Source organism: Pagrus major, chromosome 11, assembly GCF_040436345.1.
Source record: "Pagrus major chromosome 11, Pma_NU_1.0".
NCBI lineage: Eukaryota > Metazoa > Chordata > Actinopteri > Spariformes > Sparidae > Pagrus > Pagrus major.
Window position 1 is genome coordinate 23,155,482 of NC_133225.1, and position 26,077 is coordinate 23,181,558.

General features: G+C 38.7%; 1 protein-coding gene across 1 annotated transcript; it reads right to left on the bottom strand.

Moving 5' to 3' along the window:
* Positions 1–669: 669 nt before the first annotated feature.
* On the bottom strand, positions 670–25,855 carry myo1f (myosin IF). The gene is made up of 28 exons (XM_073477038.1): positions 25,365–25,855; positions 20,161–20,289; positions 17,705–17,794; positions 17,500–17,594; positions 17,286–17,373; positions 17,038–17,127; positions 15,371–15,502; positions 15,086–15,220; positions 13,179–13,311; positions 12,570–12,766; positions 12,346–12,426; positions 12,115–12,201; positions 11,771–11,857; positions 10,904–11,071; positions 10,527–10,612; positions 10,348–10,429; positions 10,120–10,226; positions 9,932–10,030; positions 9,658–9,802; positions 8,362–8,476; positions 8,105–8,274; positions 7,795–7,940; positions 5,021–5,167; positions 4,787–4,935; positions 4,488–4,550; positions 3,948–4,155; positions 1,789–1,949; positions 670–1,663 (listed from the first exon to the last, which is right to left on the bottom strand). The coding sequence occupies exons 1-28, from the start codon at positions 25,365–25,367 to the stop codon at positions 1,587–1,589; spliced, it is 3,270 nt and encodes a 1,089-aa protein (XP_073333139.1). The 5' UTR covers positions 25,368–25,855; the 3' UTR covers positions 670–1,586.
* Positions 25,856–26,077: the final 222 nt, after the last annotated feature.

The following is a 26,077-nucleotide window of genomic DNA, read 5'->3' on the forward strand; positions in this document are numbered from 1 at the left end:
GTAAAAGTGAAAGCCACCCATAGAAATAGTATTTGAGTAAAACTCTTAAAGGGGCACTATGTAGTTTTGGAGAAGATATTTAAACTCGGTTTTTCCCATAACTGAATAAACAAGTTATCAGAGGAAAATAAGGTCCCCAGAACATTGTTTTAAAGCTAGAAAGGTGGCAGGGTCCGCCACATATAAACAAAGTAAAACAGTATGAAACTGTGATGTATTTTAAGGTCAGTTTGTTTATTCAGTCATGTTTAGGCATGAAAAATCAGCCATGAAGATCTTTCACTTCCGATTAAATTTTTTTTTCTCCAAAACTATGTAGTGCACCTTTTTAAAGTGTCTGATATTACACCTCCTTCAGTAGCAAAAGTACAACTAAAAGTATATTATATGTATACTTTCCTGGAAGATGGAGATCATTTTATCAACTTTGAATACCGTTGGTAGTTAAATCTTACTACAGTGCATCATATTTTAAAAAGGAAATGCATGTTTTACTTTACATGTGAAATGTTCATCTGAAAAGTATAAAACAGTGTAAATACTGAAGAAAAGTAAAAACCTCACTACTACCATGAATTGTTCCCTTTTTTCTTTCCTTAATGAAGTTTGTTTACCATGTAAACACACTAACAAACATATAAATTGTTTTAAAAAGGATGAAAAACTCAATTCGGAGTGTTAACACTCTTTATTTTTCTCATCTTATTCATATACAAAAACAGATATTGATTGACCGTGAAGGAATTACATTATTTTACAAAATCAACCACAAATTCAAAGGCAGAAATAAACATTTCTAAAAAAAGAATAAGTCACTTCTTCCTGTTTGTTATTCAGAAATTTTTCATAACTTACTGATGACACAAATCAGTGCATAAGTCCATGAGGGAAAATATGAAAATATATTCTTTCTTTTTTTCTAAGAAGTTAAAAAATATATAAGAAACTGCCATCAATCGTTTTAGTAACAATCCATGAATAAAACATAATTTTTTAAAAGTGAGATTAAAAGTATTGTCTCTGAATGGTTTTGATTCATCTAAAGCAGGTTTGTTACAGTGCAAACGTAACATTCAAGTTCACAACTTATCTATTACTTGATTTTATGCTGTTGTTTTAATCAGGAATACTGAGCAGTATTGGACGTTGCTCTGGAGAAAAGCCTCAGGCAAATATAAACATTGTAGACAACAGAAAGCGATGCATTATTCTCAGCCACTTTTCTTTAAAGGCTGTAACTTTAGCTGTGAGTAATTTTCAGTGCAGTAACAGTTTAAAGAAAGGTGTTGTGAGGGTCAAAGATCTTGATGCTATGTCACTGAGAACAGGATGAAACCTGAGCTCTCTGCAGTGGATCTGTGTTTTAACAATGATGACCATAACAGTGATGTCTCCTGTGCTCTGCGCGTACGGCACCGTGTCAACAACTTATAGGTGGCTCAAATGTCAGCGAGGTCCAACCATAAACAGCCCTGTTTCCGTTATGAAAGAAGATCTACTGTGCAGCCATGAAACCATTAACAGGCAAAATGTGCCGCTGTTAACAAAATACACATATTTCTCCACCAGGACTGATTGAGCCCTCTTCAAATCTTTTCCACATAGTTTCCGGGGAAGAGACCTTCCCTGCCTCGAATCCTGCCTGTCCACCAGCCTGAGGGATCTGCAGAGAAAATAAGAGAAAAATCACTAACCACAGCAGGACATTTCAAATCAGATCAATCAGATTAGAGCTTCTGTTTAGTTATTTTTATCACTGTACATCTCACTTTCATTTCGTCCACTCACCTTCTTTGACAAGGTCGAACACGTCATTGACCTCAAAGCTGATCTCGTCTGTGTCCTGGCCGACGTACTGATATATGGCTCGACAGCGAGGCCCCTGGGGTCGAGGCTGTGGTTTTGGAGCAGGAGGAGGTCGATGACTGATGCTCCTTTTCCTCTGCTTCCTGAGACAAGGGGACAGAATTGACAAAAGGATGAAAGGAACTGCTGATGAGAGGGACATGTGTACTCTTAAAAGTTTCTTTTCAGCTAAAAGGCCGGACAGAGGAGAGTTTTTAGGTTTGCCTATCTTCATTTGAGAACGATATTTCAGGCTTTAACTTGATGGTTTCTTTTTAAACTAAGTACAGAGTGAAACCAGAACTACGCTACGCTCCAGATGTATAGAAACTTCATTCAAATCACCTTAACATTTGCAATGATGACACAGATTATCATGAACAAAACCTTGCTCAACACAGATTTAGTGGACCACTCCATAAGTCCTGATAAGATCAGTATTAATTTGTTTCTGAGATAAGAGATCTTAATGAACCTCAAGAACTTCGGGAATTCAACTTCATCAGTTCAATGAAATTTGCATTAAGAGACCTCATAATAAAGCCATGGGCTGGTCATGTGGCACCTGAGAGACACCTGATATTGCAGCTAAAATTGGTGGAAAGGTGAAATTAAGAGAGCACGTGGGTGCGTATAATTACACAGGGGGACACCAACACATACAATGTGGACTGCTAACAGTTCAGCTGAGCTGTCGGTTGCTGACAAATTAATTGTTTTTTAACTTACAACTCACATAGGTTCAAATTAATGTTGTGTTTAACCACTTTTACACCAACATTAGCACGTGTAAGCTTTTTTTTGGTTGTTTTTTTAAAGCGAGTGAACCTGCTAAAAGTCGCCATTTGACTTTTTCACATCCCACGTGTATCACATTTGTCGTCACGAATGCACCAGGAAAGCAGGAAACAGTAGAGAGCAGCAGCTCAGACTACATCCAGAAGATGTAATAACTTGTTTTATAAAGTCTTAATCAATAAAACTCTTAAATAATTTTTTTTCCGGAGCTGATAACGGAAGTTGCAAAGGAGTGAGACATCTCGCTTCTATCTGATCTCTGATGAGACATGTGAGTACTGATCAGGCAGCCAAGCACCGAAGCCAGTCTGGTGGTTACTTTTTAATATCTTTTACTTCAAACTCAGTGGTGACTGGCCGATGGAAAAGTATTAACAAGCCAGCGACCAGAACTTCAACAACCCTCATAGCAACTGACAAGGGGGCAAAAATGAATGTGTTAAACTGGGTGATTTGGTTTCATCACAGCCAATCAACGCAGATCATTACCTGGGACTATTGCGTACTCAATTGACGCGGAAGTTAATGCTGATTATACACTTTCAAATTGAAGACAAAAATCAGATGTTAGCTGGTGACGTGTTACTTTGACTGGTGTGAATGGAAATAAGAAACAAGTTTTACTTTTTCACAATGACAGATGATTTAAGGGATGATTTAACCCTCAGTTAGTAATTGTACTGAGTGAAGGCAACAGTGTGATTCAAACAAAGTGTTTGTTGAACAGTATATGAAATCCTCACATATCCAACATCAAAATTGAGGGGGCTACGTCTGACAAATTCTCTGGCATTCAGATATTCTTTGCCATTTCAGGCAATGATTGGCCAGGTGTGTGGAGCTGGCAAATGAGCACACTTTGAACTCTTTCCTTATTCTTTATAGAACTCCTGCTGTTACATTTACTATGCAGAAAATTAGTACAACAAGACGAATGCCTTCAAGCAGAGATTATCTGAAAGTGCGAGATTATCTGCCTGCGAGAGTGGCCTTTCTCAACAGCTAATAAATCTTTTGCATTTGGTTGTTTTCAGAGGAGAATTCCTACAAACCAGTTTGTTTTAGGACATGGCATTTACAGAAACTAGTTGAACAGCAAGTGGCCTAACTTCAGCTCTCTATAAACAGGTTTATCTACTCATTCATTCATTCGTTTGGGCTTGGCAAGCGTTGAGCCTCACCTTGACAAGCCTTAACGACTCATGTATGCACTGATTTATAATGACTAATCAGCTCCACCCACACAGGCTGTGATCATCCCTCCCATCACTTTTATTCAGGTCTCACAAGGGGATCTCTCTTACCCTGACATGCCCACTTCAGGAACATTAAGAAAGTCCAGGTTCCCCTGGTTGTACTGGTTTTGGGCTGGGACTCGGGGGGCTCTCTGGGAGCCCAGTTTTGGCAGGGCTGTGCTGGGTGGCCTGCCCTGTTTGTGCGGGGCAGAATATGTGATTTCTGACTGTTGGTGGGGAGGGGCTCTGGAAAACTTGGCTGCTCCATTTTGGTGTGCTGAGGAGAGAGGAGGTGAAAAAAAGGTAAAGATATAACTTGAACAACAACTAGACCTCTGCACAGATACTGCTGAATGAAAACCTTGCGAAAATACTATTCAGGACATAGCTTAAAATCCAGTTTTAAATAATACAGTTGGTTCTGAATGGTAGTGGTGAAAAAAGTATTCCCATATTTAACTAAAAGCAGGTACAAGAAACATTCATTTGTTGTTGATTCTGGCGGCAGCTATTAGCACCACTGCCTCCAACAGTAAAATATTTGTGTTAGATATAAAAGAAATATACTGAACATACAATGAAAATGAAAGAATTAAATTGTGACTTTACCTCCACCGGCATAATTATTTCTCCCTCCACCACGTGACTGTGGAGCGGTCTTCCTGGATGGCTCTGAGAAAAAATATATATGCTTAGTTACAAAAACATTAATCTAAACAAGAATCTATGTACAGTAAAGAAACAACTTCCATCTTTAAAATTTTTTCTTTAACTCTATTTTGTGTGTGTGTGTGTGTGTGTGTGTGTGTGTGTGTGTGTGTGTGTGTGTGTGTGTGTGTGTGTGTGTTTAGTTTTGCCCTGCTCCTTTGTATTTCAACACTGTACTGTGTCATTGTGTTTTAACTCACTGGAGTTTTTGGGTAGACCGTCCCCTACTGTGATGGTGAGGGTCTTCCCTGCTGGTTTGAGCTGGGCCAGGTCTCCTTGCCCCCTCTGAAACGTCACAACCCTGGAGCCTCCTCCACCCCAGCCCTCCTTTTTCACTCTGAACTCTAGCCTGAGTGGTAAGAAAGTGTGTTAGTGATTTGAGTATGTAAAATTATGTGTAAATGCAGCCTGTCTGAGTGTGCAGGTTCCTCTACCTGTCAGTGAAGGATATTGACAGTTTTCTCTTAGTCACTTCCTCGTAGCGTTTTGAGAGCAGGCTGAGGAACTCAGTCTTGAAGTTGGACTCCAGCAGACTGTCGTACTGGGTCTCGTGTAGAATGAAGAAATCATCCTGTCTTGTACTGAAGGAAAACAAAAACGGACCATTAAGATAAAAAGAAAACTAGAAAATGTACATGTTCTAAAGAAAATATCTGCCAATGCTGAAACAATTTCATTTTTTGTCTTCACACTTTGGGCTGTTTCTGGCTTTTTAAATGTCTTTCCATTGCGGTAAAAGTTCAAGTTAAAAATATTAAAGCTTTGAGAAGGTTTAACCTGAAGTGAAAATGCTGAAAAGAGTTTAGATAAAAATAATTAAAATACTCCATCATGAGCAAAAGTCAAGCATTCAAAATGATACTTAGGTAAAAGTAAAGTTTATTAGCTAAATGTATAAGTATCAAAAGTAAAAGTACTTGTTTTGGAGAAAAAAATGTCACTAATATTTTATAATAAATTACAGTGTTGCATTGATATGTAAGCAGCATTTTACTGTTGCAGTTGGTCGGGGTGCAGCTAGTTTTAAGTACTCTATATACCGTTTGCTTGTTTAGTCAATTGGTTCTTAATGGAGGGGTCCGGCCCCCCCAAAGGGTCACAAGATAAATCTGAGGGAAGACGAAAACTCAAAGTTCTGATGAAAAGATTTGTTTTCATTTAAAACTTTTCTCAAATATTTGATTTTTTTGTGAAATACTTGATAATTTGACACTTTAAGACACTATGTGAGAAGTTAAAACAGGAAATGTGTCTTGATTTGTGGTTGTACTGCTAACAAATCACTGGCATCTGAAAGGTGAGAAAGAGTCTCAACCAGACACTATTTTTATTAAGCCAAGAAAGGGAGGTTGGGACCCTTAAAAAACAGATTTTTACCAATGTGTGTATTTTCTAATCTGTTTAAAACTAATCAACCAAACTAGTGTAGCTCATGACACACAAGTTGCAGCAGTCCAAAGTTTATAGCCATAATAGCTGTAGTATCAGTATCAGTAGTAGTCACTAATCATATATACTACCCTTTTTATTTCCTGTAGGTATGTGCTACTCATTAACAGCTAATTATCTATGATATCAAAAACTGTTGTGATTCAAAAATGCTTGCCTCTGGGTTTGAATTTACTAGGTTAAATCTCCAATGTAACTCAATTGTTACATTGTCTGCTTTTATCATGTTGTATTCATGTGAAACTGACCCTGAAATGTCAAGTTCTCGGTAGGGCTGTCACATTTTATTTGAAATCGTTCGAACATAGGGTGAAAAGCTAATATTCAAGCTGTAATAGCCTGTTTGAAATGTACTATTCATAAGTGCATTAGGCAGTTTGCCTTGTGATCCAGCAGAGAGCGCAACCAGCTTGACCTATGACCCTATAGAGTGGTGTAGTTTGTACTCCTAAAACCCGGAATTCGGTTAGCATTTTTGCACATCCGGTTCCCTCATCTCAAACTCTATTGTTTTTTTTATAATTGGTTTACAGTTAAATGCTTGAAATAAGGTCTGTGGTCACCACAGGCTTAACGTATTTAAAAGTAAATACATCATTAAAAGTCCCACAATTTAATTAGAAAGTACTTACGTGTCTTAAAAACGGCATTTGCTAACAAGTGGCTAAATGAGACTACAGAAGTTGTCATGGACATCAACGTCATCATGCCAAACACGAGACTCATCTACTCACTACTCCGTTTTTACAGGTTGACTTTAGTTTTAAACTATTCTAACTCTAGCTTTACAACTTACAATTTACAGAAAACATGTGTAACACTTGTGTAGTAAGACCTTTAGTGGTGATGACGAAGTCATGTGACCGTAATGAAGTCTGCTTATAGACTAACATTAGCTTTTTGTTTCTAGTGATTTAATTTACGCTTCGAAAAAAGTGGTGTTCATCTGTAATGATTATCTTGCTGAACAAAACATTCAAGTATCATAAACTTGTTTGCCACAGAGCATACTTTTGGCGATATACCAAAATCCAATTCAGAAATCCTATAGGCTTTGTAGAGGGACACAGGGCGATGCTAACTTCTGGGTTAGCCTACAAAAATACATCATTCCAACACCACTCTAGTGACCTATCAGTAAACTCAGCTAAAGTTATGTTGTTTTGCTACGAAAATGGACGACAATAGCAGAAAAAGCTGTCCTGAGCGCACAGTAAAAGCACCAAAACATCTGAGAAGCAGTGTGTGGAAGTATTTTGGGTTTCACACCGTAGCAGGTAAAGTCACACATCTGGACTGTGGACCTGCCACCTTACCACCTAATTGAGGCTTCAAAGGCACCACAGCTGAGTGAAGCAGTGCCAGGTGTGCAACCTCGTTTGACTACATATTATTTAGCACTGCTGGCTTTAGTAGCCCCCCGGCCAGAAGCTCATAAAAAGGCACATCGGTGATAAGATTAAGGGTAAGAGAAGGTAGTAGTGACAGGTACATAGGAAACAATAAATTAATACAATACAATGGAAATAATGATGTGATGAACTTGGTTTTGGGAAAGAATGATAGCCCTAGTTCTCAGCAATAAAAGGCAAACCAAATTCTGTGAATTCTCAGTTCTGCTGTATTTACTATTATTGTGTCAGTGGCTTCACATATAGTGGTGAGTGACCATCATAGCAGTTCTTGTATTTTCAACCACAACCACAAATGTCACCATCACCCGGTGTAGTAGAGTATCTCTTGTAAACTAAAGACCTACCTGAGAGAGACACTACTGATGCTTCCAAACTCCATTTTTCGTTTGAGCACCTCCTTTATCTGTCCTTTCTCAGGTCCCTTCTTCACCTTCTCGCGACCAATCAGATAGATGCCTTTAGGGGTCAAGATCATATCTCTCTTGATGGACTGGGTTGTGAGAGAAAAAGCAGAAGTGAGAACTGTGAGCAAGGCCAGAAAGGAGAACAAGAGTGGGTGGCTGTGGGGATGAGGTAAGACGTCTCTGACAACAGTAACTTTCCTGTTGGTCAAATTTTTTTAAAACTGAACATAACTGTTAAATGAAGCCTCACCTTGAACCTGCGATCAAACTTGTTGACAGAATCAGCGAAATCAACGCGCTCCCTCTTGGACAGAAACTGTCGCAGTTCAGGCCTCTGCTCCAGACCGAGGTAGTCTCCGACAAAGTTTCTGTTGATGCTGTTCTTCCTCCGCTCCTTGGAATTGTACAGGATGTCTGAGGCTGTGTTGCAAGAATGGCCAGACATTTAGAATCACAGCACCAAATATGCACTTTAGTAGCAACAATACTTCTGTCCTTGGAACTCACCCTCTTCTCTCATCTGTTCATACTTCTTCCTGGCAATGAATCTTCTCCAGGATTTCTGAATGATCCTGGCAAAAGTGTCAAACTTCCTCTCCCTCATCTCCTCAAGCAGGAAAAGCTATGGAGGAACCAGCATGAGAAAGGAGTTTACATTTATCATTCACTGCCAAGTATATACTGTATCATCTTTTACACTATCAATTTTCGGTCTGTTAATTAGAACATTTCTTTGTAATATGAAGCTCTGCTCACAGAAATGTATCAGAACGTTGTTTGAAGTGTTTCAAACTGTAATACATGCAGATCAATATCAGGGAGAGGAAGAAGTTTACAGATTCTTAGCCACTTGGCCTTTTATACCCACATTTTATATATGGTGAACTTGTTAGCAAAAAGTTGACAGAGAAACATTATCATTCATGCTACCTCCAATATCCACTCCATTTTAATTCTGTTTTTGGTCTCTACCATCTCCCGAGGGAAGTATCGTACTTTTTAGCAGCTTGTTGCTAACTGTGTTTGTCTGCTGAGCAGGTAGCATACAGAGGGGTTGTAGAGCTTTTTTAGCTCAAAGCAGAAAAATGGCCACTGTTGATTTTATATCATTATAGCTTAAGAAGAATTGTACCATTCTCGAGGTGAAGCTAATTCTAACTACATTAAATAGTATATAGTAGTTTTATCTGTAGCAATGCATCCTGTTTTTAAAGCTCGTCATATGTTATAATTTGTAAAGTAACTAGTAACTACAACTTTAAATGTATTGAAGTTAAAAATACAATATTTCCCTCTGAACTGTACTGAAAGGGAAGTAAAGGTAATATGAAATGGAAATACTCAGGTGAAGCACAAGTCACTCAAACTTGCACTAAAGAATCATACTTAAAGCTGCTGTAAGATATATATTTTTATTAAAGTAAGTATAAATAGCTGTATTTGGTCAGTCTCTCCTCCTGCTCATGCATTAAGTAAGACGTTTTTCAGGTATCCCTGCCCACTTGATCCAATCAGGACAGAGAACTCCATAAAGAGGCAGTCCAGTCTGCTCTTGAACATGCAGAGAGCCGGATCCTCCTGTTGCTACCAATTCCAGGGAACCCCGGTGACAGCTACTACTACCAAACATGCCAGTGATGAAAAACGCTTGAAGAAAAGAAAGAGGCCTTGAAAAAAAAAGACAGGAGTTGTGTAACGTTGGTGACGTAGAGAGATGTGAGGAGAATCTAAGTAAAGTTATATTCCACCATTGATAAATACCGATGCAAAACACAACTCAGACTGAAATATATAAAAAGTTACCGATTCAGGGTTCTTGACGAAGACCTTGGTACGTCCCATCTGGTACTGATCGTTATCCATGTTGACAGACCGGAGGAGGTGAAGGACCCCCTGCTGCTCTGGACCCCTCCAACATGGCCATGTCTCCGCTGTCAGAATAGCATACCTGGATACAACAAGAACACATGCAGCAACAAAAAGTCACTTTGAGAGTGTTTTAGATGTGTTTTTCTTTCAGGACAAACACACAGAAATGGATGTATTCTTTAAAGAAACGCTGCAGGATTAAACTCACCTCATCAGAAACTTATTGAAGGCTCTGCGGTATGCAAATCCAGCCCTTCTCACACGTATGTTTTCCCGCAGTCCCAGGTATTCAACCTGATGCTTTGCCCTAAAAACAGATGGACCACCATTTGTTTAGAAGGGATTACTGTATGTTTGAGCGTATGTGTAAAAGTTTGTCACAGTGAAGATGCTGACCTGTTCTCCTCCCAGTCTTTCGGTCTTTTTGTCTCATTGGGTTTGATACAGCGGATATAGTGTGGAGTGCATTTCATCAGCGTGCTCACCAGTTCATTAGCTTGTCTCTGTTGGAATATTCAATGCATTGTTAAAACCCCCAAAATATATCTTTATTCTGTTTTCTGCAAAGTGAGGAAAGGATAAAACGTACACTGATCAAAGGTTACCATCAGTTTAAACCCTCACCTTGATCTTTGAGCTGGCTGTGGTCGGCCTGCCTTTCTTATCTGTGTTCAGGTTTTCAGGAAACAAGCTACGGATGAAGTCACTGTTGAGACAAATTTGAAGGTAATTTTTTTTTTTAACTTCATTTCTTTTCAAAACATACCATGAGTAAATACATAAAATAGGCTTAAGAGACTTACTATTCGCTGCTTTGCATGAGCTCAATGAGGTCAGGGAAAAGCACATCTCGGTTCCTCTCACAGAAGCCATTGATATCATACGACACCTGAGATGACGCCAGGCATTATAATTGCTGTGTAAACTTTACTTTATGAGTATTTGCTATACAATTTTGAATTCAAATGTGCTTAAGGGTTAATGTGTTCATGCAACGACAAACATGTTTACTTCCTCTTGGTGTAACAAAACCCTCATTCACAACACAACACAACACACATCGGCCAACAAGCATTATACACAGCAACCCTACAATTTGAAATAAATAGAATCCAAATAATTGTCAGTGGGTAGTATTTCTGCTACCAGAAAGTCAGTGTGACTGATTTTATGTTCCTACTTTGCCAGCGTAGTGATGTATGACGAAGCCAGAGTTCCAGCTGTTGAAATGTTCATGTGTTCCCACGGCAGCCTGCAGTTTCTGCAGGAGTGTGCCATCTGCACCATCTCCTTTGGCATGCATGGTGGCACACACATCGTCCAGCACACTCATTACACCAGGTGGGTTCTGCAGGGAGAGGATGGAGTGTATGAATTTTACTATAAACAATCACCACTTGAAACAGATTTTACACATTTAAAAGTGTTTGGGACTTAAAAACAAAAGATCCTCCTTGCAAACATACAGTATGATGATTAATAATTTGATGACAAAAGAACAAGATGATGACAATGTTTATTTAAAATATTGTTAAACCCATTAAAGCCAAGCGAGAACACTTTTTAAATTGTTTATGTTATTTATGCAACTGTTTATGCCTCACAAAGAAAGAGTCGGAAAAAAGGCTGCATTCCTGAGGTCAACAATGGCAATAGAATCAGTTCATGTGTCAGTATCTCATATAAGGTGATTCTTTTGCTTATTTGGACCATGGGAGCATTTTCTATTTTGTGTTTTAGGAATCATAGACAAAAAGAGAAAGAAGTAAAAATGTCAAAATTCTCTGATTTCAGCTTCTTAAATATGAATATTTTCTGGTTTCTTTACTCCACTATGATCGTAAACTGAATATCTTTGGGCTCTGGACAAAGCAAGACATTTGAGCACATCATCATGGGCTTTGGGAAACACTGATCAACATTTTTTACATTTTTATAGAACAAACAACAAATCTATTAAAGGAGAAAATAATCAAGAGATTAATCGACAATGAAATTAATTGTTAGTTTCAGCCCTCGATTAAGAGTGATAGAGTTATGAGCTTACCAATTTATTTTCTATGAGGTCGCACACAATCTTATTGTTGAAGTACTCGATGGGAGTCCACTTGATGCCCTCCTGAACATACTCTTCCTGAGAGAAAATTAGAAGACATTAGAATGAATTAGAAGAAAGAATAGAGCTCAGAGGAGAACTGTCTGAAATACATTTTAAGAAAGCAGATTTGAAAATTCACTACCACGTTCAGACTGAATTATGCATAAGCTCACTATTTGTCTCTATTCAACGAAACCCCATTTACTCAGTAAAGTGCAGAAGTCTAGAGACAAGGAAGAGAAATCAAGAGATGTGACAGACTTTACAAAAGCAATACATTTCACTGTAGCTACCTGCTCAGCCTTCAGAGTCAGTTCAATGAAGATCTGCTGCAGTTTCTCGTTGACAAAGTTGATACAGAACTGCTCGAAGCCATTTCTCTGCAAGTGGGGAACACAATCCAGTCAATATCAGATTATTACCACAGTAAATCTTGCTGTGCTGTACCATCTCTAAAACTACCATCTGTTGTTTTAGTGGCAGCCTATAAATATTATGGAACTGTAAATTGTAAGGGGACTGACCTGGAATATCTCAAAGCCATAAATGTCCAGTACTCCGATACTGAATTCTTCATGCGGCTTCTGGATGGCTTTATTTATAGCCTGAAGAAGACAGACAGGGAAATATTTAGAACAAATGTCTTTACTGTATGTCAACTTGTGTAGGTAACACGGTGGGTAAGAGGTTTCTCCCTTATTTCACTTAATCGGTTTTTGTTACTTCTGTGTTTAAAAAGTTTGACTACCTCCACCAGGAAGTCAAAGAGTCGTGCATAAAGGGCTTTGGCCAGGGCGTCTCGTGTGTAGGTGGCCTGCTCCTGGTTCAGGGTCACATTAATGGACTCTGACTTCCCCCCCCACTTTGAATCCATCTTCCGGCTGGTCAGCTTGTCCTGCAGACGGTTGGGGTCGATGCCCAGCAGATATGCAGGGAAGGCGAGCACTGGAAGAGAAAATTATATTTCAAATCAACACAGATATATAAATTATATCAAAATTAGGCTTGAGTAAATAATGCTTCTTTCTGCAGTAATTGTAGATGAAACTGTCTGCAGTCTTTACAATTCAAGACAGCGACTGTGGGATGGTAAAGTTGCTGCCCTGGATGTAAACACCAATTATCTATTGAGCAGGGAATCCCTTGGCAGCAAACAAAGGAAAAGCTAAACAAGGTAGTACTGATGTGCACAGATCCTATCAATTAACAGTGTATTTGTCATGGGACTGCTTCATCATCGTGAGCTCTAATTTACTCATATCCCTTGAGGGATGTGCACACATAATCCGCAGTGTGTGTACACGGGCATGGAAGAGTGAATGTGTGTGACTGGTGTATGTGCATGTGTCTCACTCACAGTCCGTGCTCTCCACCTGCCCGTAGTTGCCTGCTTCTATGAAGCTGATGTTTCCCAGGTGAAGGATGCCTGCGACAATCTGCAGCACCTGAGTCTGGATGTCACCTGGGATCCCAATCACCTGCATGGCTTCCTGGAGACCACAGCAAAAAAAAATTTATAAAAAAACAAACAAACAAACAGATAATGAGGGCAGCAATTTGTAGCATCAACAAGCAGACTCAGTGGAAATATTTGATTTTCGAAACCCTTTTGTTGTAATTTATTATTAATTTTTTTTGTTTCCTGGTCTTTCTGGCTGAGCAATATTAGACTGTGAAGAACAAACATAGCAACTACACTCAGTTACTGTTAACGCTAGGTCCATCTAGCTAATGTTATGCAAACTAAAACTGTAAAAAAAGAATTTAACTTTAGCAATTAAGCCCAACTTTATAAGTATTAAAATGCTTAGTTTTGTTGATACTGTTCTAGAAAAGCCTACTTTTTATATCAACAAGGGCAAAAAACATGAATAAATTTCAGCAGTAAATCAAAACCGAGCTTAGCTTATATAACATAAGCTACAACAAAACCTGAAGGTAGTTTTAGCTCAGTTTGTCCAATTAACTGAGTATAGGCATGGCCACTTACCACAGGAAAAAAGAAAAGCGTTCATATAATTTTAAAAGATGGAAAATAAAGTTTTAAAGTGGTTAAAGTAACTCATGTCTAGCTAACTGTTTCACTTTTGACAGTTGCTTTTACCGTTAGCTTAGCAAGTCGCAACTGTTAAAAAAAAGGTGCTGTTGCTATGGATACCTGCCATTTGCGCACTGATTCAGCGTTTTTTACGAGGGACTACTTCTTCGGTAGAAACTAGTTCCAAGTAAATCTGTTCATTGTGAGCTCTGTGTATTATATAGAGTAACACTGGCACTGTTTTTGAAAGGATGTGTTTCCATTGATTATTTTAAAAATGTATTTGTCAATGCTGTTTGCACCTTAAACAAAATTCTAATCACCTCCATTATATTTGAGTGGCGGAGGAACTGGTATCGCCCACACCAAATAAATAAAACAAAAACGAGCTAGTTAGTTACTAAAAAGCTGTAGTGAGCTACTACAGGTTGGTCAGAAAATATTGTTATACCTAATAAGTAGTGAATAAATATGTAAAAATATGTTTAGTTTGGATTAACAGCCTCATAAGTCGTTTACCAGACCTTTGTTTAATGTGTAGCCTGCAGTTACACGGTTTTAACCATTCATTTCCATGAAAGCTAACGTTAGCTACACTATCTTTCTTCAAGGCTGGATTAGCAACTGTCCCTGCCTGGGCCCCAGACCTTTATCAGGACCCCCCAAATCCCCTGGAGCATCACAGTTGGTTTATGGTAATGTGAACCATTTCTTTTCTTTGTTTGGAAATTTACTCTACTAAATATTAACAGACATAATATGCCTTATGGCCTTTGAGTTATTAGCTGTCCAAAATCAAACTACTGGATCTTAATTATTTCAGGTTACTCCTAAATTAGTTTTTGTTTAATCATATTACCACACAGCAAACCTGGGGCCATGTTTAATTCACACAGTGATTCCCAAAAGCCTCCTGGTCCCCCAACATCAAGCACTTTCTACTTTGCAACCAGGCAACACAGTCTAAATTAGATCTATGAGTCTGAACAGTTTCTTCAAAGAGTGATAGTCCCCTCAAATCTCCCATTGTTTATTAGTATAATCTTCCACAATACACCTATAAAAAGAGGCTTTGGGTGGAGTAAAAAATTGCATATTTTTGTATGTTTCTTTTTTCCTTCTTTGTCAATTAATCATCACATGGCCCTATGATTTATCTTGTGACCCCCTCAGAGGGATCCAGGGCCTCTATTGGGATTTGGGAATTTTCTCCACAATATATGTACCATAGTCTCTTGAAAGTCTTTGCTGTCGTTGGTCCCATCCACCTTGTAGGTCCCAGATTGGTTGAGGTAGTAGTAGTAGTCTGGGGTCATGATGCCCAGACCCTCTTTCTGCTGGTTGTTGGCGCCCTCTATCAGCTGGAGGAGAATAGTGTAGGTAGAAAAGAAGTTAAACATGATTATCTGAGGCAGTTCTTTTCAGTAGTGATAATGAGAAAAATAATGAATCATGAATAGACAGTATCAGTATCTGTGACGATTTGTGCATGTCTCTCATCAGCCTCTGACCTGATAGTAAATGTGGAAGTTACGCTCGCTCTCATTCTGGCTCACCACCCTCGACTTCTCCAGCAGGAAGTTTGAGATTTTTCCGCCGTCTGGCTCTCCTCCTCTGCTGAACTGAATCTCAAAGTATTTCCCCTGGTAGATGCAAAGTCAAAGTCAACAATCAGAAGTGACAAACAGGCTGTCACCTTATAAATCTGTCAGATCTGGTTCACTTAACAGGTGCAGGGTGAGTGCACTCATTGTGCACCTGCCTGACACACCAACAACGCCTCATTATAACCTAAATAAAGCAAATAGATAACATTAACACTGCAGCAGATTTCCAGATAAAAACTGTGCCCTCCATGGTTGCTACATCTGTATGACCTGGAAGATACTCTGCATACATCTAACTACATTGACTTATACTCAAACTTTCTAGCTGCAGAGGGACTACAGAAACATTTCAATTTAGCAACTTGCACTAATCTGCACACTTGCATGTTGTTGTGGTTTATAGGTGTGAAATTAGAGTCATCATAAGGACCCCACTGATGAGAAATGACGGGATGAATTGTCTTGTTGTGAGAATCAAACCAACACTGCTAGCTGTAACAATGCTTCAGTAAGACAAATTAAATATTATATGTTCCCCCATTTCTCAAAAATACCCTTTTACGGTAAGTGCATACTTTCAATACTTTGGATCAGTAATATCTTTTCATAAGTGAATACTGTTATTTTTCCATTAGAGCTGAAACAATTAGTCAATTAATCAATTAGATAATTAACTGAAAACTGATCAACAACTACTTAAAGAATTGATTACATTGTTTAAGTAGTTTTTTTAACATAAATGCTAATCATTCCATAGTTTTACCTTCTAAATTGTAAGGTTTGCATATTTGTCTTATGTGATAGTTAACTCAATATCTTGAGTGGACTGTTCGCAGACTTATCATTACACTAATAATCATTAGTTCACAAATAGCAGCGTGAGAAATCAGCTTCACGTGGAGCAAGTCTGTAATGCAGTCCAGTTCTTTATCCAAATAAGAGATGTACCCTTCTTTTTAAAAAGAAACGACTGGAAAAAAACAACTCAACTGGCATAATCTAAGTCTCTGGATGCCCCAGTATCCTAAATTGATTTGAAAAAACGTATTTACACGTTTTTTAAAGCAGAAACCTTCAATGTAGCTGCAAAGCTAAAAGTGTAAGCACGCACCCCTGCTGAAGTGGGTGCATGAGCTTGACTGCGTGTTGTAGGTGTAAATAGTGTCTTTTTAAATCAGTTTGGGATCTTTGGGCTTCCTGAAACTCAGATTATGCAGAATGAGCTGTTTGAGCCATTTAATGTTGTTGGTTTTCTACTTAAGTTTTGTAGGAGAACGCTGCAAAGCTGTTTTGCTGTGAAGCTCCAGAACCACTACAGCAAAAGCCAGTGGATCACAACATTAGGATTTCTCCTCCAGACGCCATGAATGTCTCCACAAAATGTCATGGCAATCCATCCAGTAGTTTGAGTTATGTCAGTTTGAACCAAAGTGTTGGACCAGACAGCCAACTTCCCATTCCCACGCTATGCTAGCGTGGCTAAAAATCTGTAAATACTTGACATTTAAGCATCTACAAACCCCCACTCAACTAGCATCCGCAGTACGTGTTGAAGAAAAGATTATACTCACAAAACGACTAGAGTTGTTGTTGCGGACGGTCTTGGCATTACCAAAAGCTTCCAGGAGAGGATTTGACTGTAGGATGATGTCTTTTACATGCTGCACACACACACACACACACACACACACACACACACACACACACACACACACACACACACACACACCGGAAACAGTGTGAGACACAACAGAAATGCCTGCTCACCACACTAAAGGAAAATTTCAAGATATCTTTAGCCATTGTGTGCTGTCTCTACCTGAACTTTCGATCCTCCTCCAGAAACTTTGGAAATGTAACCCATGATATATTTGGCAGCCACTGTCTTTCCAGCACCGCTCTCACCGCTGCCACAACCCCATGACAAATAGGACACAACACACCACAAAACAACATAATGTTACTCAAGCTACACTGGCACGTGGCAACACGTGCTGTATTATAAAAACGAAAGACAGGGCTGTTGTGATCACCTAATGATGACACACTGATTCTCTCCATCAATCATCATGTTTCTGTACATGTTATCTGTCAAGGCGTAGATGTGCGGTGGATTCTCATATTGGGCCTGCAGAGACGAATAGAGAGAAAGAGATTTGTGGTCAGTCATCAACAGTTTGAACCAAACACCACTAATTTACAAGGACTGTTTATGAAATGTTCAAGAAGTGTACTCACAGCTCCTTGGTAAAGTTCGATCTCTCTATCGGTGAAATAGGGCATCTGCTTGAACGGGTTAACTGATATTAATACAGCGCCGATGTATGTCTGAGCAGAGAGGTCAAGGAGGGTAAATCGTCTTTTAGGCCATAACTGATATATTTGATCATTTAAAAATCCAATATATAATATATTCGGTAAAATTCAAGTTTTTTTTTTGTTTTTCATTAAGGTGTGTGGCTAATATATGTACTGAGTGGTCAATGTCAAGTTTATGTCCAGAGAAACCTGGTAACAGTGCAAATGTAGCACCAATGACCTGTCAGTAATATCAGCACATACAATACAGTTTACACAATCCAATTCAGCAATCAAACACACACAATCTCTGGCAGTAAGGCTTGGGCCAATAATAGATATTACCAAATTATCCGATATTTACTGTCATATGCAATGTCTTTCACAATATCGAATATCGCACAGCTGTTAAGACATCTTCAGGCTTTTATTTTGAAAAGAAAATGCACGCTGAGCTGTCATGGCAGCAGAGGCAATGTACCTCGATATTTAAGGAGGTGGGAATGAGACCGGGCGGGCGGAGGTTACTACAGGTTAATTGACCGGATATGGTGGCATGCACACAGTGCACGCAGTGCTGTCAGACAAAAATATTGTCTATCGTGATATTTGGGCTGGACAATATCATGATTTAAAATTTTGGATATCGCCCATTCCTGCTGGCAGTAAATCATCTTTTCCTTTTGGTGTTGTAGCACAGTTAGGAATCACTTTATAACAAGTGCACTTAACAAGCATCGATAAGTTGACAGTAATTGCTTTATTAATGAATAAGAAATCAATTACCCATTAGCAAGCCATCACCTGGGGATTATTAAAGCAACCACCGAGTCACTCAGGTCATTTCCTCAGTATTTCTTGCTAAAGATGTGAAGAGTTCCATCAAGTGAAATTTAAATTACATAACTGCCCTAATACGCCCATAATCTCAAAATTTGACCATCCTTATTCTTCTGCAGTCTGCAGCCATGCTAACAGCTCCGTGAGGCTGTAAGTACACAGCAGTTCTCACTATGATGCTAAGCAGGTATACCATCTTAGCTCGGTATCTTAGCGTGCTAGCATTAGCTAAATACAAACCATAGCTACGACTGATGGTAATGTCAATAGTTCTGCTGGTTTTGGGTTATAAACATTTTCAAAATTTGACCTGGTGATGGCACTGAAGTTATTAGAATTCATCCTGAGGGCAACAGTACTATTTGTACCAAATGTCATGGCAATCCACCAAATAGTTGGACATTTCACCCAAAACCACGTATGTGAACCTCGTGGTTTCTGATGGAAAATTCAGGGGATCAACAAAAAAATAGGATTTGTGTCTGTACCAAATTTCATATCAATCCACCCAGAATTTGATGTGATATTTCAGTTTGAACCAAAGTAATAGAATGACGGACCGACAACCCCGCCTCGCTACTAAATTACAGATTATAGTTGGCGTCTGGTCAAATTTATCTGGAATGGCGGTGGTGGGGGGAATTACTAAGGTTATGACTTCAGTATTTCTAAAAACTTGTGCTACGGCCCGACCATTATATGAAGGTTCAACCGTCTGTACTTCCTGATTTCTGTGATAAAACAGTTGCCTTAAAAAGTCAAAGCATTCTATGCAAATCAGAAACACCAACCACAAGGATCTTTCACTTCATGTCAGCGCACTACCTGGTATTTAAAAGTTGTTTTTATCTTGGAAACGGCTAATTCGTAGTTAACGACAAGATTAATTTTATTCATGAATAGTTATCCCTGACAACTTATAAGTCCTCTGTATTCATGACTTACTGCTGCAGTGTGCGTGAAGTGACATCAGCTGTGAATTTCTTTTCCTGACTTTAAATATAGGTTTCAAGTTCAGCTGTGCTCTAAGAAGACGGAAGTGAGCGGTGAGTCATATTGAATGCAGAAGAGGAAGAGTGAATTCATTGTATTTATGCCCTTATATGTTTGTTCAAATTGTTTGACTGTGTATTTGTGATTCTTTTTGGCATATTTTTGTGTTTAAAGACGGGGCTGGACGTTTTAATGGTGACAGTGTAGGAATTTGTGTCACAGAGATTTTGAAGCAAATGTGTTTGACATTAATTGGACAGGGTACACAACAATAATACTCCACATTTAACCAAATTAAAATTCAGTTTTCTTAAATCTCTTAATCTTTCGGTGTTTTTGATTGATTAAAGGACAAGGTAGAGAGTTTGATCTGATGGCAGACTGACACAGTGGCTGAAACTTCCTGTCCCACATTCATTATGATTTCCTGCCCACAAGAACCTAACCAAGACTCCGTTGCTGATCTTTCTAATGTCCCTGCAGTTAAATCAAGTAATTTAATCAATATTTGTGACCACAATTTGAAGTGTCCAGAATTAGAGACGATGATAATTAAAGGATACAAAGATGTAGTCGTCCATGTATCTTTTCTTAAGGTTTTCCACGATGGCATCCTCAGTGATCTTGGACAGCAGGACCATGTCGTCCACTCCGCTCTGCTTAACATTTTGACTCTGCCAGTGGTACTTGGCCTGAATCACACACCAGAGACAGGAAGAAAGAAGGTTGTTATGTGTTTTTTGGTCTTTGAATTCATCTTTAATTGGCAAATTAACTCTTTAAAAGCTGAATAATGGAAATAGTACCATGTCTTAAATTCTTTAAAGGGGAAAGTCATTGTATTTCATTCTCTGCTGGTTTGACTTTGATTATTTTTTCCCCCCATCTTTGCGGAAGTGCAATACTAAATTGTTGGAACATTCAAGTACACAAACAAAACAGAAAAAAAGAAGCAAACAAACACACAAACAAACAAGGAAGAAATAAACAAACAAGAAAGAATGGGAACTAACAAACAACCAGACAATGAAAAAATGAAACAAAGAACAAGAGACAAACAAATAAGAGAGAAATTAACTGAAATTAACTGACAAACAACAAACAAAAAACAAAGAAAAGGGAATGAAGTAAAATAAATCAAAAAACAAATTCAAAACAACAAACAAAAAAGAAACAAAGTAACAATAAACATACAGATAGGAAACAAACAAACAAATAAGAAAGGAACTAACAAACAAACAATTAAAAAAAAAAGAAACTAAGTAAAATCAAGAAATAAAGACACAAAAAATAATGGAACAAGCTCACAAACAACCAGACAGAAAGAAGTAAACAAAGAAGGAGAAGATGGAGGAGACTGTAAAATGTTGGTTTCTCAGGGGTCTAATGAATTTGGTAAATGACAAAGACAAGTTTGGCATCAGTTTAGATATGTTTGAAGAATGCAACCCCACTGTGGTCGCCATTACAGGAAGCTAGGGTTGGTTGCTGAGCAACAGGTCAAAGATGAGGTGAGCTCATTTTCTAAGTTGGACATTTTAGAGAAGCACCACCAAAACTGTGTGATCTGCTGACTATACACAGGATCTGATTGTAACATGGTGACGAACCAACAATGTAATGATTGTTGTGAAACAATGTAGTCTCTGTAATGAAGAGTGCGTCAGACAGACCATAATTCTCTGTTGACACGTTCTCATGGGACCCTAAGGTTCAATTCAGTTCAAAATACTTTATTTGTCCCCGGGGCGCAATTTAAGGTGAACTCGTCTCCTGCATCTTGGTTTTCCAACCAAACCAAGGTTGTTTGATGTGTGAAGTCTAACAGGTCTTGGCATTGGCATGGTGGTTGGGCTGTGGTCGGGGGCTTCCACCTACACCTTTACTCCTTCTTTCTTATTTTGTAATTCATTTGTCATATTCTGCACTAAACCTAATAAAAACTTTTCACAAGTAATCTCAGCATGAACATTTTTTTATCTCTGGAATTATCATTAAAAGAAACATCTACATTCTGCTTCAGCCAAGTGTGGAGATTTAGTTTGAATTCCTGTTAACATTTTAAAGTTTCCAGAGTAATTAGTAATTCCAAAACATGTGAGACTACGTTTTAAGGAAATGTGGAAAAAAGATGCAATAAATGTCTGTGTATTTCAATAAAAGAAATGTCATGTACTGTAGCTCGATTAAGTCTAGGTCTAAGCAGACACCCAGTATAACAAACAGTCTTTGTAACATGTCCCTGTGTCACCGAGTATGTATTTTTAAATCTAAATTTAAATCCCCTAAAGGGGAACTTCAGACGGAAGTCACAAGTGTCAGTCTAATTAAAACCCTAGATATCAGAAACAGCAAACCTCAGTCTGTTACACTGTAATTGCTGTTTTTTCCCTTGTCACTGTTTTTTCTGTTTGGACAAAACAACAACAAATCTATTTTATAGGATAAATATGTTTTTATTCCATATATTTTTATAACAACAAGTAAGTTCTCCTTTAAGAATAGGTCACTATTATATAGTTTCATTAAAAAAAGGTTAATTCATTTCTTAAAACAGCTGGGCACTGTAGGTTTCATAAATGATACTCAAACATGAGTAAATTCTGTTCTGACTATTTTCAGCAGTGGTTTAATATCCATTGGGCTCTATTTAGTATTTATTGCAGCAGGTTGGTGTATGTGGGATTGTCTTAAAGTAAACTACAGAACGCTCCAGTAGCTCAGTCGGTTGAGCACGCAACCAATGTACAGAGGCTTTTGTCCTCGTGGTTCCTATCATCTCTCAAGCTGTCCTGTCAATGTAAAGCCATGAAAAAGTCCCAAAAAATACTAATAAAATAATGATAAACTACAGCGCCCACGTTCGTCATTAAGGACAACCGTGTTGCCCACTGGAACTTAACAGTTAATTAGCCTATTTAAAATACTCTATAGCACAGAAGAATAATATCAGGCTCTTCTTGTTAGTAAGATTAATAGTTGGTCTTTTCATGAAATTTGTGGATAATATTATAAATACAGATTATCACCATACTTATCTTTTAGTAGACCAACAACAATACATTGTGTTTATTTGTAAAGTAAAAGAACCTTAGAAGAATAGAATATTTTAAAGATATGTGATCGTCTCCAAAAGTAAGATGTTGAGTATTCATCTCCTTTTATGATAAACTTTACTTTATCTCACTTTATCTCGTCACATGAAGAACATTTTGGGACTGTTTGTGGTACTGTTTGCTGTTTGTTTCACCTGCCTGAAACCGGCAATATAAAAACTGTGCAGACATTATCTGTAAGCTAGATGGCAACAGTACTACACTACTGTATCTGTCAGAGTATGTCTTTTATGTGATTGTGGTCAGCCTCTGACTCAACTCAGAACTCACCAGAATCTCTGGTTCTTTCTTTTACTTCCCTCCAGTCTGTCCCTTTTCCTTTCATTTTCCTCTCGGCTCTGTTGTTTAAGAAGCTGCAGATTTGAAACTAGTTAATTTTACGCTCAAGTTGAATTTGTTTTAAATGGCATGATCGACACATTTAGTCTTTCAACTGACTTTGTATGTAATCGCACAGCTTCTAAAATCTGCTTCAAGCCGTGTCCCCATTAGGGTCGGGCCGATAGACGGTGCCATTTTTCATCGCTGATTGGCTGACAGTCATCGACTTCTGAGCCCTATACCATCCTAAAATTGTGAGTTAAAATGTTCCACACCAGAGTTGTTGGCCTTGCAATGCACTAATGTTACGTCCTCATGTCCATTTTATTCTTAAACCTGCCTGGTGTGGCGAACCTAAGACACTTGGTTACATCGCTGGCAGCGGTGTTTCTTTTCTTTGGACCGCTGTTAGTGTGTTTCTTTTGTTCGGGCTCTTGTTATTTGTGTTCTCTTAGTTAACTTAGCCAGCTAACTTTGTTTCAAGCTTCTGAGGTTTCACACAGCTAAGTTACAGACATGTGGCATAAATATAATAACCCTTTTAACCTGAGGTTAGCCGGTCAAAGTGACAGTGGGAAACAGCCTTGACTCTAGTGGTGAGCTAATTCCTGCTTACAGCAACTCTGAGGGGACACACTACCTCAAATACAGAAACACTTTTGTATATGGTACTGAAAAGCATAAAACTAATAACTAGGCCCCAATCGATATTGGCCTGTCACAGATAAACCCATATCGGTGTATATGTTATATATGTGAAAACTTTCTTTTTACACATCATAATGCAGAAAAAGATGTTTAGGGTAATTTATAATTATTAAATTCCCAGTGAAGTTTATCATTTTAGTGCACTGATGTTATTTTGGATGATAAAGCTTATGTTAAAATGTAAAATATCCTGCATCCATTATATATCTTTGTCAATTCGAGAGATCAGCTTTGAGGGATGTATGCATTGATATTTAAAGAATATTGGCTGTATATCGATATGCCCATTAATCCAGTGTCAGTGGGGCTCTATTAAAATATGTATGAAACTAATTAAAAACCTTTTCCATAAATTAATATTTCTGATATTTGGGAAGATCCACTGACGTCACTGAGACTCGTTCTCATTAAGAAACACTTTCTACTCTTCAGACACTGAGCAGTCACGCGATAGTTGTGCTGTTGAATTAAAAATTCAAATTTTTCAAGCATTGAGAACCACAAACAGTATGCCAGGCACCTCCGTCATGTTGTGGTTTTGTCACAGCAGCTGAGATCTGAAAACTTGCGGCATTGAACCGGAACTTTCTGCACAGTTGTTGAAAGAAACTGTGAGCTGACCCTTTAACACCCGCCTCACTTCTCACAGTTATTTCTGCCTGATTGTGAGTATCAGACATATTTAAATAGACAATTGCAGATCTTTAAGTGCAGCCTCCTCAAGTCTCTGACTCTTATTTTGAAGGGATAAAAGCTAAACGATTATGACTGTGTTTCATGGCTTCAACAAGAAGACTGGTTGAGTTTGGATATGTGAGGGATCATTCTGAGTGAGAGGAGGAAGTGTTGTAGGCCTCTCCTGTAGTCCACTTCCCCCTCTCACACCTCATCTCTGCCTCTTGTGAAACCCTATAAACTTTGTACATGCTACTGGTTCTCTTCCTGCAACCGCCTGCAGAACTCGGGGGGGCTGTCAAAGCTGTTTTCAACACTCTGTGTGCAATAAATCTTATCAACTGAGATTACAGTACAACTCTATAGATTCACAGTTAATTCAAGATGTTGGGTTTTTCAGCTTATTTCAACACGAACGCCACATTTTGACAGCTACTTGTCCTTTTTACGCGTCACATCTGAGTTTAATCAGACCAAATCCACATTTTTTATCTGAACTGTAATCCCAAATCAAAAAACACAACAATGCAATCAATGTGTTTTACTAGCTTGAGTTGTTCTCAATGAAAGGACCATTGAGATAAGCTCAAGGCAGAAAAAAGAGGAAACTCACTCTCCCTCAGAGAGGCAGCTGAATTTCCCTGAAGAGATGGCCTTAAAAGACAAACTATCAAATTCTTCATCATGTAAAAATTGAATTCAAAGCATGAAAAACTTTTTTTATGACTCGTCAAATAGAAACTTCTGAAATGAGATGCAGTTAATCGAGAGCTGTTGTCTCTTTTACAAACAGAAAACTGTCTGTTTTTGGTAGCAAAGCATCAAAAGTCAAACACTTGAATGATAAAATGTAAGACACATACATTAAGTGCTAGTTTTCAGAGCGTACACACGTTACAGCTGTCTGAAGGTGTGTGAGATTGAAAAATGAAGGTGTGGTACCGTACCATTGTTCCTGTGGGGGCCTATCCTCCTCAGGTGTCCACTGTCCAGAGAGTGTGTGCGTGTCTGAGTGTGTGTGTGTCGTTAAAATCCACCGGTTGACCTCCTCAAACTGCAGCCATCACACACACATCAGGACGATCAGCGCCAACAGCAGCCAGCGACCTACAAGACATCCACTGTTAAATTCAAAATCTACTTCCTCATCCTCCCACAGATGCAGTGTGTGAAACAAGAACTGCTCGAAGATAACACACACACACACACACACACACAAACCGATGCACACACCACGCAAAGTTGAGCAGCTACTTCTGTATTTCTGTCATATTCAGAGTCATCAGAGCGAGGCTGGAACAATGATGAGGCTGATGATGGCGTCCACAGGTTAACTGGGCAATTAGTCAATCCAAATTCATCTCGCCAACAGCAGACAAGTGTTGATGGCGACAACAACAACCACAGAGTGATAATTATCTTCAGTCTGTTGCCAAATGATGGTGTTTCAGTTGTGAGCTGCCGGCTCCACCCAGGCTGTGGTTGCTTCACCGTGTGTTTCTGTCATCAGAGAGGCTGCTGCTTCCAACGCCCATAATAACTGCAGCAGGTTCACACAGAGGTAGTGTACACCATGGAGGTGTCACTCTGAACTGTTGTGTTTGCATCCTGAGTGAGAATGTTTTCGAGTACCTGCACAACAAACGTCAATCAATGCAGA

What these genes read in the sequence shown, in the direction of transcription:
- myo1f (XM_073477038.1), bottom strand. An exon ending in GAGGAGGATCGAAAGTTCAG is followed by an intron (nt 17,128 to 17,285) that starts GTAGAGACAGCA and finishes GTGTGTGTGCAG; the next exon opens with CATGTAAAAGACATCATCCT. An exon ending in ATCAGTAGTGTCTCTCTCAG is followed by an intron (nt 5,168 to 7,794) that starts GTAGGTCTTTAG and finishes GTTTTCCTTCAG; the next exon opens with TACAAGACAGGATGATTTCT.